The sequence below is a fragment of the Neopsephotus bourkii genome, unplaced genomic scaffold (genome assembly GCF_033783945.1).
Source record: "Neopsephotus bourkii isolate Nb327-2 ecotype Australia unplaced genomic scaffold, CSIRO-AGI_Nbou_v1 NB_1630, whole genome shotgun sequence".
NCBI classification, from domain to species: Eukaryota; Metazoa; Chordata; class Aves; order Psittaciformes; family Psittacidae; genus Neopsephotus; species Neopsephotus bourkii.
The window spans coordinates 942,839-955,712 of record NW_026902105.1 but is presented as its reverse complement, the minus strand read 5'-3'; the positions used below and the strand labels follow the sequence as shown (position 1 = coordinate 955,712).

The window sequence follows — 12,874 nt, the reverse complement described above, 5'->3', positions numbered from 1 at the left end:
TGTCCTTCAGCTTGAGTTCATTTTTAGGACACTTTTTAAAAATAACAGAAAAAAACATAGGCTGTACAGATTTCCCTGTGGCTATGTATAAGATTTCTACCAGACACTAGGAATGCTGGTAACTTTAGCATTAGCAAAGCATAAAGCTGCTGTGTAAGCACAAAAGCAGAAGTACAATAAAGGGTTTAGCAACTTAAAAGTTAATTCCAGTAATATCTAACATTCATGCTTTGTCAGAGGTGGACACGCGTGTGAAGACAGCTGGGAACCCACCTACTGCCTGCCAACTGGGACAGCTCTGCTCCCACTGATAAGAAAGCAGAAGTGCCTGTGCTTGTGAAGAAGCTTGTCTTGCCTGCAGACAGCACATACACAAGGAAGGGACATCAAACATACCTGGTATCCTACCTTTTTTCTGTGATGTTCTTTCAGAGAACAAAGCAAGGAGGCCAGGCCACCAGGACAGATTCATTGAGCACTGGGCACTGAGAAAAAGAGAAAGTTATATTCAGTTCTTTTTCTTGCCTGCAGAGCTTTGTATCTACTCCCCTCTGTGTCCTAACCAAATGGTAGATTGTGCAGAGTGCGCCTACCATCCATCTTACTCAACAGTGGAGAAAGGAATTCAAGATTTACAAGGCCAGAGAGCGGGAACAAGTGTGTGCATGTAGCAGCAGCCAAGGGCCCTCATCTGGGGGAACAGGGCTGTTCTGTGCTCCATGTTCTTTAAACAGCCGTTGGACACCGTACAGAAATAGGTATTAGAACCCAAGGGCTGTCAGGTCACTCCCAGAAGCACTAAATAATTGTCTTCCCTTCTCCCAGGAGCAAAGAAGTTGCATTTTTTCAGCACAAAGACTGGATACAACAGAGGCTGTGCTTGAGCTGGACATAGGAAGTACCATGATAGGACAAGGCTGCACCTCAGTGTATGGGCTGTATTGCCACGTTCTGGGTCAGGCCAAGGAAAACTATTTTATTCAGGAATGTAAGTTGGGAAAGTAAAATAAAATGTAAACAGGGAGTGTTCAGGGATAGCTGTAGGTAAAGCAAAACAAATAACCTGTGTCCTCTTATACAACAAGGAGAAATGCACTTCCAAAAGCAAACATCATAAAGATTTCTGTGAGGTCCTAGCTACTACCATGTGACCAAACTTGTTTCACTCATTCCAGAGCTCACTTGCTGTTCATAATTTTTAATATTTTAGATATGATTCCTACTGCAGCTATTAAATTTATGCCTTCTTTCTGACAGACCCAAATCCTGGGGCTTTCCAAATCACAGTAGACTTTTCAAAGAATTATATTAATCATGAAGTTTCCTTTGAAAATTGTGCCTCCTTTTCTCAGCTCTGTTTTGTGCAGAAAGACCAGTACTGACCAGGAAATAAAATATTCTGTGTTGTTTATTGTGACAGATAATTCAGGCCAAACATTCTACTGATGCAAATTTACAGACTGAAGGAACATCAAATTTGCAAAATTTGATGGAATTTGCAAACTGAAGGATGCTCTGTGATGTTGATCTATGAACTGCAGCATCTCTAACTGCCTTCTGCAACTGCCAGGCTTGTTTTGCCTGGAATAACAATGACCTTGACACTTAGCTCCTCAGACATAGCTTGTAATTTCTGGAAAAGAAGGAATCTGCAGATCTTCTTATGAGACTAATTACTATCTTTAGAAATCTACACCTGTGGATTTCTGCACAATTTGGCCCTTAGAAACTACAGTATCTTGTACTAGCACGCTATTTAAGCTAGCTACACATATAGGTATACAAATGTATGTGTTTATATACATATACACATACTCCTTAGCATCCTTTTACTGGCTGAAAATATATCCACTGTTTGCAGATATCGAGGTATTCACAGTACAGTATTTAACCTGAAGATTCTCCCTCTTCCCTAATGAGATAACCTTTCTGCATTTGGCCAATTTTCCTCTACAGTTCTTTTCCTTCCTTCCTATAAGAAAGCTACTGGAAGGAAAGGTATCTGGAGAGGTTTGCATCCAGACCCACTGGACCTGTGCATTACTGGGATTCCAACTTCCCAGAGATCTGAAACAAAGAGCTGCATTCGTCTGCCTGACAATACAGGGGACAGCTCAGTGCATGACCCTGTGAAAATCAGATGAACATGTCTGCATTTGATGTAAATGTGATCATTATCAGAGAACAGTCTGTCGCTTCTAATAGCTCTGACAAGTGCAAAAGGAGAAAATAATGGCTGCAGGTGTTCACACAACCTTATTGTGTAATTGTGAAGAGATTCTGGTGGGACTAAAAATGTAAGAAAGAACAGGACTATATTTTTGCAGGGTTTTAGCCTATCAAAACAGTATGCCTTGGGCATACTGGTAAAATAAAGAGGCAGGACCAGCTTTTCAAAAGGTCAGTTGTCTTTTTTGAATTGAATCTTGTCTACCGTGGCTTGCACTGTTGTTTTCTGACTGATACATTGGTGTTGGTGCTGCCATGGAAGCTCCCTGCCTTACCCTTTCATATCCTCCTCTCTAGCTGCATGTTTCCACCTCTGGCAGAACATCAAAGGAAGCACTGACCTGACTTAAAAACAACTGTGAGGAAAAAACAAAGCAAAACAAAAGCTCAGTTTGGGAATTCCTTCAGCTGTTATCTCTACTGAGGTCGATATATCACGAAGTTATGGTGCCAGCTGAAGGGTGGCCATTAAACTGTTACTGTTACTCCAGTCATGATTTAGGAATCTGTGATCGCATGTCCAGACTCAAAGAAAATAAGGCTGTGTTATGATCTTAGATATTTCCCATCTTCTAGGTCAGTTAGAATGTCTCAGACACAATGGGTTGGTTTCGTTTTTCTCCAAGCCCAAAATGATGAAGTTGCTGTCGAGTTTTTGGGATAGGTCAACGCTCCACCAATAACATTACTCGCAGTGCTCTCACTTTCTTAAACTGCAGCTTTCTTACACAGTCTCTTCACCATTTTTTTTGGGGGGGGGGGGAGGAAGGGGAGAGGGTGGTGAGAGACCTCCTTCAAGACCACCACTCCCCAGGTTGGAATGAAATGATCTGCCTCTCTGTTGGAAACCCTACCCCTGCCCTCTTACTAGGCAAGCGCAGAGAGGCCACGGTGGGAAAAGCAGTAAGGGAGAAGGAGCAGCCCTACTTTCCCCACGTACTCTCGATCCCCTGCATGTGTATCCTCCCTGCCAAACCAGCACCAGCCTGCAGAGCCCCTGAGCCAGAGTAATACCCGACTCAGCTTGTGAAGGAGTTCATCTCTCTGGCTGAGCACTGCTGGCAGGGCAGGCAGGAAAGCTGGATGTGGCCACGGTATCTGCTGTTAGTGCTGGGAGAAGTAACACTGCTTTCCCTGAGATTGCCAGCTGCTCCCTGGATCTCTCCATCTTGAGACTTGCTTGTTGAAGATGAGACACTGTCTGCTTCTTCCCTCCCTTTCTTTTATTTCTGCTGTATCACTGCCTCATCACAGAGGGGAGCTCAGTATCACTTGTGGAGGGTGCAAAACTGGCTGGTGTCTGCTGGGCCTTCCCCCATGCTTCAATTCCCAAACACCTGCATTGTAAACACCCAGCCACTCCCAGCTGCTGATTTTTAACGAACAGTGGCTGTATAATATTGTTTAAGAAAATTTTGTGGGGCCAAAGCCTTTTCTTCTGTTTAGTGTTACTGTCATCTGCCTTGGACTGACCTAAAGGACATTTTATGGACCACAGACCCCCAGGAGAGGCCTTCATGGCCACAGAAAGGTGATCTGAGGGTAAGAGTCAGCAGTGCTCGTTTCTGCAATTTGGGGTTCAATAACGAAAGTATCTGTCAAAAAGTTCTTTAGGAAATAGAGGGTTTTGTTTTTTAAATCCACATCACTGGGAAGAATTAGTTTCATAAACTCTTACGAGCAGTATTGCATTCTCTCTAACTTGAGCAGAGGCTGCAAAGGTGCTCTTGACAACAGCTCCCTCTGCCGGAGTCGGGCACAGCTCCCACATACTGCAAGACTACATAAAACGGTAGAGTTGAAAGGAACCGTGCTGAAGACTTCACGAGGTTCACTGAGCTTTATGCTCTCTTCCCAGTAATTTCGACAAGCAACAAGAAAGGATGAATGTTTCACCTGACCACAACCAACCAGGTAGAAATTCAAAGAATTAAAAGTAAAGTCACAATCTGATGGTAGGAATATCAGCAATGCACCTCAGTGCTGGGGCAAAGAGGAATAAGAAAAAGAGATGTGAAATGGCATTTAATTTTCAGCTGCCAAAGAAAATAAAAGTTTGAAGTACACTTCAAAATTAAGTATACTCTGTAAAGGGCTGAAAATTATTTTGTTTCAGTAAATGAAACTGGACTACAGAGACACACCGAAATGTAATGTTTTTATGCTATTATTTATATAGTACATGTATTATTTCTGTATGGTTAATCTAAAAATTATTCCCAGTGGACCATTAGCGATGGACCAATGCTTGAGTTTCATCTGGGATATTTAAGCTCCACTTAAGTTTGGTGATATTTTTTCTAACATAGAGCAGAAGAAATTGAGTGTGGAGGTAGCCATACCATTAGAAAGGCATGACAGTATACTGCTATAGATTATTCCCTTATTTGAAGTAAGCTTTATTAATGTAAACATACTAGAATAAGAGAATACAACGTGTTTTGGCTTGGCTTTTTAGTTTGTTGCTACATATCCCATACAGGCAAAAGCATCAAAATTCCTAAAGGCAACAAGTACATCAAGCACAACACACTCCCCCATGCTTTGTTAACCCAGGCAAGTCCAGAAAAGCTGTAATTTAATAAGAAAGGTATACACTGGGGTGCCCTTCTGGTGCAGTGTGTCCTAAGAGCAGCGTGGTATCAGCAGAATACTTGCTGTCCTGTGGGTGGACCCCCAGGCCTCCTCCTGGGGGTGTGTGTGTGTCACAGGGAGTCCCCAGAAACTCTTAAACACTGACATTGCTGATCACAAGCAGGTGCCAGCTGAACGGGTGCTGTGCTGCTGCTCACTGCACCAACATGGGTGTCTGTCCTAGGCTGGACACCACCATGGGATTGACCACAACTCTTCTTAGGCTGAAACTGAGAACCTTATGTCATAGCCATGTTTATAGCAAGCTCCAGAGCCCAAGGGGGGCAGGAAGAGGTTTCCCTGCACCATGACTCCAGCACAGCAGACGACTGAGCTGCTCTGGCATGGGCCAAGGCCACCGCACAGCCTTGGGCCCTGAGCCGTTTCCAAGCTCAGTGTCATACTTCACGTTTGAAATCCAGCCTGTATCTCATCGGGACAGTTTATTTATGACCGCAGTGCAGAATTTGGGGCAGGCAGACAATACTGGGCCTGGTGAAACTAAGGCACTGCTGATTTACAGAAAGCCAGCGTACTCAACACTCACGTAAGGGAAACACGGAGCCAGACCGGCATGTGTGTCTGTCGCTCCAGTGGCTTGTGATGCCAGAGAAAATTTGTTTTCCCTAAACCGTCATTTCCCACATCAACCCTGTGGCAGAAGTGACAGCCCCACAGTGAACGGGAAGCTCCGGGCACTTGGGACAATCCCTGCAAGTGGCTTCCTTAGCTCCTGAAGTCTCCCTTACGGCCGTGACGGGGAAAAGGGAGTTCAGACTCGCTCTGTGAAACACGGGAGCCTGGGGAAAGCGGGAGCTCACGGAGGCCACCCGGCAGCTACCATAACGCTACCTCCTCCTGTCACAACACAACTCCCTAACCCCGCCCGCGCTGGCCTCTCAGCGCAGGCGCCTTGGCAGCCGGAGGGAGATGCGTGTCAGCTGTGCGCGGCTCTCGCGAGAGCTGCCGTGCGGGGAAGCGTGGTGCGCCGCGGTAGCTCGCTCCTTTTCGTCTGCCCGGCCATCTTGGCGGCGCGTCTCTGGTGAGTGCGGCTCGGCCGAGGTGGTGCGGGCGGGGGCGGTGGGCCGCTCCTGGGTGGTAATTCCTGCTCCGTACCCCTTGTGTTCTAGGTACCACCCGACCCGACGCGAGGCAGCAACATGGTGGCCGCGAAGAAGACGGTGAGTGTGAGCGGGCCGGGCTGGGCCGGGCCGGGCTCGGCTCACGTGGGGGCAGCGGGCCGGTCTGTGGCGGCGGATGGCGTTGAGCGGGCCGGGCCGGCGGTTCTGGGCGCTGTGAGGCGGAGTGCATTGGGCATAGGTTGGGGCGGGGGCATGGACATAGCTGGAGGCGCTGATCGCGGCCCTCGCAGCTCGGGCCCTGGCCTCGCACAGGCCCCAGCCGCGCCCTGCGGCCGTCTCCCACCGGTGACTTTGTCCCCGGTTCCCTCCTCTGCAGTATCCCGGGTTATTCACGGGACCTCGGTGCTGGCTGGAGGGAGGGGGAGCTGGTGCTGAGTTCCTACTGTGGATGGAGAGCAGCTTTTGCATTTCCTGCCATGCTCTTGTCTTTCTTTCAGAGCGACTCTGACAAGCATGGTGTTCTAGTTAGGTAGTGGTTGTTAGATGTTCATCTTTGCAAATGCACTTATTTGTTGTCATGAGCACCATGCTCTCTGGGAGCATCAGCTCTTACTGCCTGCCATTGCTTGTTTCTGCTAACCAGTATTGCACTATTAGCGTGTGCCCAAGGAAGAATAGTTCAAACCTTAGATTTGGAAGCCAGAAGGTGTATTTACTTGGACTTGACTAGTTGAGCTTTGATAAAGGCCTGTCAAATACACGTGGTTAAGATAAATATCAGCAACAGTGCTTTAACATGAATTTACGTATTGTAAGATACGTCAGTAGGAGATAATTTTATGGAACTGGGAGTAAAGCATCAGCGACCTCCTTACGCACAAACTTTCTCATACTTTTATGGTAGGCTGGATTTTACTATGCGTTGCAAGTTACAGGGAAATCATTAAGAGTCGTAGAATCAGATTGCTTGTATTTGGAATGTTTTAATTTTCTTATGTATGTTTACTTTATAAAGTAACATACAATAATGCTTTTCTATATCTCTTTCAGAAAAAGTCCCTAGAGTCCATAAACTCTAGGCTTCAGCTGGTTATGAAAAGTGGTAAATATGTACTAGGATACAAACAGACTCTGAAAATGATTCGTCAGGGCAAAGCCAAGTTGGTCATCCTAGCCAACAACTGCCCTGCTTTGAGGTAAGCACGTGTATGAAAAAACTCTTTAAGACGGGTTCTTGGCGCAAATACAGAGTATACTTCATGCTAATTGCTCCTGTGAGTTCTGATGCAGAGTACTTTGCTAGCATATTCCAGACTGCTATGAAGTAAAAGTGATGGGTTGTTTAGGTGTATGGCAGTTTCAGGTCTGGACGTGTTGAAATGCTTCCTAACACTTTTTTAGCTTTCCAGTTCAGAGTTCAGACTAGTAAGAATACTGGAAGCTTTTCACACTGGTAGTAGTCATTGAAAGTATAATGGGGCTGAATTCCTGTGAGTTTTTTTCATAGGAATGTGATGGGAAATAATGTTGCAGGTAGGAAAACTGGTGATTTACACTGATTTAAAGTATCTGAAGGCCACAAAATTTGCTGTCAAAGTTACAAATGTAGGTTCCTGGCCAGTGAAATTGCTTTTTTGAGAATCATATCTTTACTGACTTCGTGACATCTCTCGTAGAATTTATGGGCCCTTGTTGCCATCAAGGTTTAATCCAACAGATTTAAGAAACTGTAAATGCAGAAAGCCAGTATCAGATGCTTGCCAAATGGCAGGACTGTTGCAGTAGGCAGTCTTTTAGTGGGGATCCCAAAAGTGCTTGAGGAATAGTATTGACCACTAGAGTCTCCTGCTGGAAGTCAGGAGAGAAGGGAATATAAGTTGAATTTTTTTTTTTTTTAATTATTAAGAAAAAATACTGTTTTTCCTAGCTAACTGCAGCCAGACCTCTGTTTGGCATGTGGCCACTGGGTATATGGTAATAATGGTCGTAGTTTGTGCACTTTGGCTTAGCTCTTTTGGAAGTCTGGAACTTCTGAATCTTTTTCTTTCCTGTAGAAATGAGCATATGTAGGAAGAGCCTCAAGGATTTGCACTCCAGAAGTGGGTTTGTGGTTTCATACCTTCAGCATACTTCTGGATAAGGGTTCTTGAGCCAGAGGATGTCTGGCAAGGAACAAATGTTTTTATGGGTGGGAAGGAAAACTGTGTAAGGTTTAAGCGGTGGGAGTTAAAGCTGCTCTCACTGTATTTTAGGGTGAGTAGTGTCAGTACTGTAACACTAGTGTTTGAATTTCAGAAAATCAGAGATTGAGTACTACGCTATGCTTGCAAAGACTGGCGTCCACCACTATAGCGGCAACAACATTGAACTGGGCACAGCATGTGGGAAATACTACAGAGTGTGCACACTGGCTATCATTGACCCAGGTATGTCTCTCCTACAGTACAGTGACCAAATGATTATGTATTGATGGTTCCTCTGTTCACCCATGAATAGCAGCACTGAGCAGCTGACATGTAGGTGTGATGACACACTTTGCTGAACTGTCTGTCAGGTTTAACTCATAATTTCCTCTTAACCAAGATACTGTTCGTGAGTCCTAGGTTCTTAGAATCTGGAATTTCTGCTGCTTATGTTTGCACTACGCTCCTTTTAATGCTTAAAACATGTGAGCCTCAGTTTTGTTTACCTTTTGGTCTGTAATGAGGGTTCAGTGGCTGGGAAGCAACTTTATGGTGTTTCTGAGCCCATCAGCTAGAATATGAGCTGGTGCAACATGCTGCTTATATCAGCCTGTTGACTGTTCTCAATGTAAGGTAAAGGAATGTGAATTTTCCTGCTTCCCAGAATGATTATATAAAAATAACCTATATGTAGGTGGTACTGATCCAGATGTGATGGATTACTGAAACTGGAAGTCTGTAGTTACTCTGGTTTGGTAGCAGATTTTGTCCCAGAGAGGTGTTCACGTTCCTCATATAGACTGCTAATGAGGTGACTTCTCATCCTCTTTCCAGAATCCTTGAAGAGAAGAATCAATCTCTTCTTGTTTGTTGATCAGAATGTATGCATACGTATTTAATGATTTCTGTAATCACTTACACCAAATGCTCCCCAAGTGAAATTGTTTTGAATTTGCTGTTTCTTCAGAAAACTTCATTTAGCTTGCTTGTATGCAAGTACTAGCTGTAAATTTTGCTTTCAAAATGTTACTTCCAGGTTTGATTTTTGAGTGGGTGGGAACTGCAAGTAAATATTATTGCTATGTAATGTAATGCGAATATTCTCGCTGTCCTGATACTGTCGTGATCAGGGCAGGCTGGACATTCGCTATATTAAAACTATGCACTGTGTCCTCCAGGACTAGATTGCTGTTCTAGTACTGGCTTTATAAATGCTAGTGACATACATAATTATTGTAAAAGTATTGCATATGGATTAGCAAAATACAGTTACAAGTATTTCTTACCAAGCCATCAGATTATTTTTTTTCCCCCTGAACAAACTGTTTTTGTATTGCTTTTAACTTGTTTTCTGTTTGTAGAATCAGTGTGTTCAGGTATTTGTGGTTGGTTTTGGCTTACTTCTGAAAACAGATCTTGCTGTGGGTCCTCTTGTAACAATGTATTTCTGTCTTACAGGTGACTCTGACATCATCAGAAGCATGCCAGAACAAACCAGCGAGAAGTAAATGCTGTAAAGAGTTATTTCTACAATAAAACTGGTTACAGATCCATTTTAAGAAAAATTTGTATTACAACATTGTTGGTTTTAGGGCACAAACTATATAAATGAAGACTCATTACCACTGCTGTTTCCTGTTCTGTTAGAAATAACCTTCACAGGACAAAACTTGCCTGTTTCTTTCTCTAGAAGTTGTGGGTCTCAAGAGGTAAGTGGAGGAGGATGTAATCATGGGAAGTATGGTGCCAAATACCAGCAAGCTAGGACTTACTTGGTTTTGGGGTTTGGAGTGTTAATGCAAAACCAAGGCATAATGTGAGGTACAAGCAGATGTGAGATGTTGGTGGGGGATCTCATACAGTTTACTTAACAATTTGAAAAATTCCCACTCCCAAGTCAGTCAGAAAGTACTAATGCAAGTTACCCTTTTTCCTTTCTTTCCAAGAGAATATGTCAATTAACTTCTCAAAGCTGATTTTAAATTGGTCACCTTTTTAACATTTTGAATACAAACTTGTCTGTCTCTAAGAACATCTTCAAGTCACTGTTGCTGAGGACTCTGCTGTCTTACAGATTTGTGCCCATTTTGTGTGAGATCATGACTGCAGGACCTTGTTACTGATCACTGAGGTGCCAGTGTTTTGCTGACATGCAGTAGAAGAAACACCTAGTGAAAACCAGTATGTACCGCTATCCTTGCAGAACTTGCGTTTGTTGGCCAAAGTATGGCAAAGCACAAGGTACCTTTTAAAACTTGTTGCTTTGTATCCATGCATGCTCATGAGCCTATCTGAGATCACTTAGTCTAGTTTTGCTGCAACTACTTCAGGTACAGAATGGATGAAGCTGTGTATTTCCATTTGGAGATAACAGACAAACCAGTGTGTGTCAGAGCAAAGGTGGAAGCGCTGGTGTCTTTACCTGTTAAACTACAGATTTGGATCAGTTCAAGATAGCTTAGATACTGCTATGTGAAATCTAGATGTGGCTGTTAGTGTGATGGTAAAGTGGAAGCATGCCTTGGCTGCAGAGGGGAAGGAGTGAAACTTCAGGCACTTCAGTTGGCCAGTATGGCTGGAAGCAGTTTACTGTTTTCATTTTTCTTAAGCACAAACAGGCCTGCAGCTAGTTGTATTGCTCAGAAAAGGTCTTCATTAGTAAAATACTAGTTGCATTTAGGAAAGTTAATGCTGAGCAAGGAACAGCAGAGAGAAGTTACATGGTCTGGATGTGGTAAAAGTACTTGAAACCTCATATGATACCTTGATAATCCAGCAGACTTCCCACTTTCAGCACAGTTTCAACATGAATTTGTATTTTTACTTAACAGCTGGTTTCAGTAGTCGACTGATGTTTGAAGACTGTGAAACCTAATTGCTGAGAATGCTGTCCCACTTCTCTGTTTATATATATAAAACTGTATATATCCATACAAACAGGGATGCTTAAAATACTAGTAGAGTGAGTGGAGGAGAGAAATAGAGAAAAGTAAGCCAAATAAATCATACCCTAAAAGTACTTCGAAACATAGAGGTTTCACTTCAAAAAATAACAGCATTTTATTGTTTTGCATAGCTTACTTCAGTTTAGTTCTGCTTAGTTAGAATTTTTGCTGGTTACTAAATCATTTATATATATAAAATTTTCAATTTTTTTTAATCTGCAATCAATGCAAGACAGAACACATATATAGATGCAGGGATCCAAAATATTTTCAACTTCAGACATAAGGATTTGTTATTTTTCTTAGGACCAGTTTAAGAAAATAGCTCTTGATGAGTTTGCATGTATAAATATACAGGGTAGTACAGCCTCCAAATGTTGGTCAGTATTTTAGCCTGTTTTCCAAGTTTTCCATTCTCTTTGTCATTTCTTCCAGTAGACAGAAGTTAAGGAAAAACTACTGACAGGATGCATTAATAGAAAAGTGGTGTCAGCTCCCTTATTGCTGTGGGCTGTAAACTTGCAGTTCTTTCTCCTCTTTGTTGCCTTCTTTGACTCCCGGTAGTTTTCGATAGAATATACTCCCTGTATTTTATTGTTCTGCTTTGATCAGCTGAGAAAGCTGTGTGAAGCCCTGTTCATTAACAAGCATACCTTAACATGGCGTTCAGGCTGCAGCTTATCAAAAAGGCAGGTATTTCAAAAAGCTGGCCATTTCCCTCTGTTTTAAAGGGAACCCTAAATGCTTACCCTAGTCAGTGGTGTTTAGAAAGTGTTTTCGTCACATAGAAAACTATATATAAGCTAACAGTAGATTTTTAAAACTGTACAGAGCTCCCTGGCTGCAGAAAGAATGACTGCTGATGATCTTATATTCCAGCCCTAAGGAGGTCTAGGGTAGGGCCAGTGGTTTCTAGATAGATGTGGAGTAGAGCAAAAGTTCCACAGGATCTAGGGCTGGCCCCGCCATATGCATGCTAGCATCATTTGAGTTGCTTTCTATGTCGGTGTTTACAGACACAAAGTTCAGGCAGTAGAAACTGCATTCATCTGACTGATAGAAAAAGTTAAATGTAGTTGGATGCAAATCATTAACAGTTTGGATTGGTCCCCTTAAGTTTATATTCTGTAACAAGCTAGTTTTGTAGCCAGGTCTTCTCCTCCCTCCCCACCCAGATCCCTGGGATGAGGACTAGCCAGCAGTCTCCTGCAGTTATCAACAACTACTATGTTACTCAGTATGTAAGCTGCTCTTCCGATAAGGCAGAGAAATGAGGTTTGTAATGGAGCGGCAACTGCATAGTTCTTCCTGTGTTCAAAGCACTGGTTGTCTAGTACTGCAGAAGTGCTTGGAACTGTTCCTTCCTATAAATATGCCTAGGTCTCTGGTTCGGCATCAGAAGTTTCTCCATCACCCTGAGTTCTTTCCAGACTCTAAAAATCACAGGATTGCCTGTTCAAATTGTAAAGCAAAAAAGCCCACGTAGCTAAGGTCTGTTTTCTTTGATCCTAAGTAAGCTCAGAGTTCCTCATAGCCCAACTGCAGGAGATGACAGTAAGGAGGCTAAGGCTTCTCCTTAAGGGGGAAAGAGTGGTGGTCTCCTTTCTTTTCATTCAGCATTTAGGTTGGAGCTGTGGATAATGACCTAGAGGTTTTTTTCTGAAGTCGTTTGGAGACTTTGGAGAAGACCTGTCAGGGAAGTATAAATGTTAATGAGCATTTGAAGCACCTAACAATAAACTTATGTGATGGTTTTCTTTCCCTTTATGAAGCAATTCTACTCTAGCTTGCAATAATTCAA

The 12,874-nt window shown here is 43.2% G+C and overlaps 2 protein-coding genes and 1 non-coding gene across 4 annotated transcripts in view; 2 read left to right on the top strand and 1 right to left on the bottom strand.

The window, feature by feature from the left end:
• Positions 1-5,798: 5,798 nt before the first annotated feature.
• RPL30 (ribosomal protein L30) lies at positions 5,799-9,753 on the top strand. The gene is made up of 5 exons (XM_061373200.1): positions 5,799-5,905; positions 5,994-6,044; positions 6,996-7,141; positions 8,241-8,371; positions 9,587-9,753. Exons 2-5 carry the CDS (start codon positions 6,024-6,026, stop codon positions 9,634-9,636), a joined length of 348 nt encoding a protein of 115 aa, XP_061229184.1. The 5' UTR covers positions 5,799-5,905; positions 5,994-6,023; the 3' UTR covers positions 9,637-9,753.
• On the top strand, positions 9,220-9,354 carry LOC133223117 (small nucleolar RNA SNORA72). The gene has a single exon (XR_009728470.1). It is a non-coding gene; the product is annotated as a small nucleolar RNA SNORA72 (small nucleolar RNA).
• Positions 9,754-10,736: 983 nt separating the features above from the next.
• Positions 10,737-12,874, bottom strand: part of MATN2 (matrilin 2) — a 70,105-nt gene continuing 67,967 nt past the window's right edge. For both annotated transcript variants that reach the window (XM_061373198.1, XM_061373199.1), the window contains one exon: positions 10,737-11,507. In XM_061373198.1, the coding sequence (XP_061229182.1) occupies positions 11,455-11,507 (53 nt within the window). In that variant the 3' untranslated portion in view covers positions 10,737-11,454. The remainder of the gene's footprint in view (positions 11,508-12,874) is intronic.

What these genes read in the sequence shown, in the direction of transcription:
- RPL30 (XM_061373200.1), top strand. Translation starts at nt 6,024, where the DNA reads ATGGTGGCCGCGAAGAAGACG. An exon ending in TGGTGGCCGCGAAGAAGACG is followed by an intron (nt 6,045 to 6,995) that starts GTGAGTGTGAGC and finishes TATCTCTTTCAG; the next exon opens with AAAAAGTCCCTAGAGTCCAT. An exon ending in AACAACTGCCCTGCTTTGAG is followed by an intron (nt 7,142 to 8,240) that starts GTAAGCACGTGT and finishes TTTGAATTTCAG; the next exon opens with AAAATCAGAGATTGAGTACT.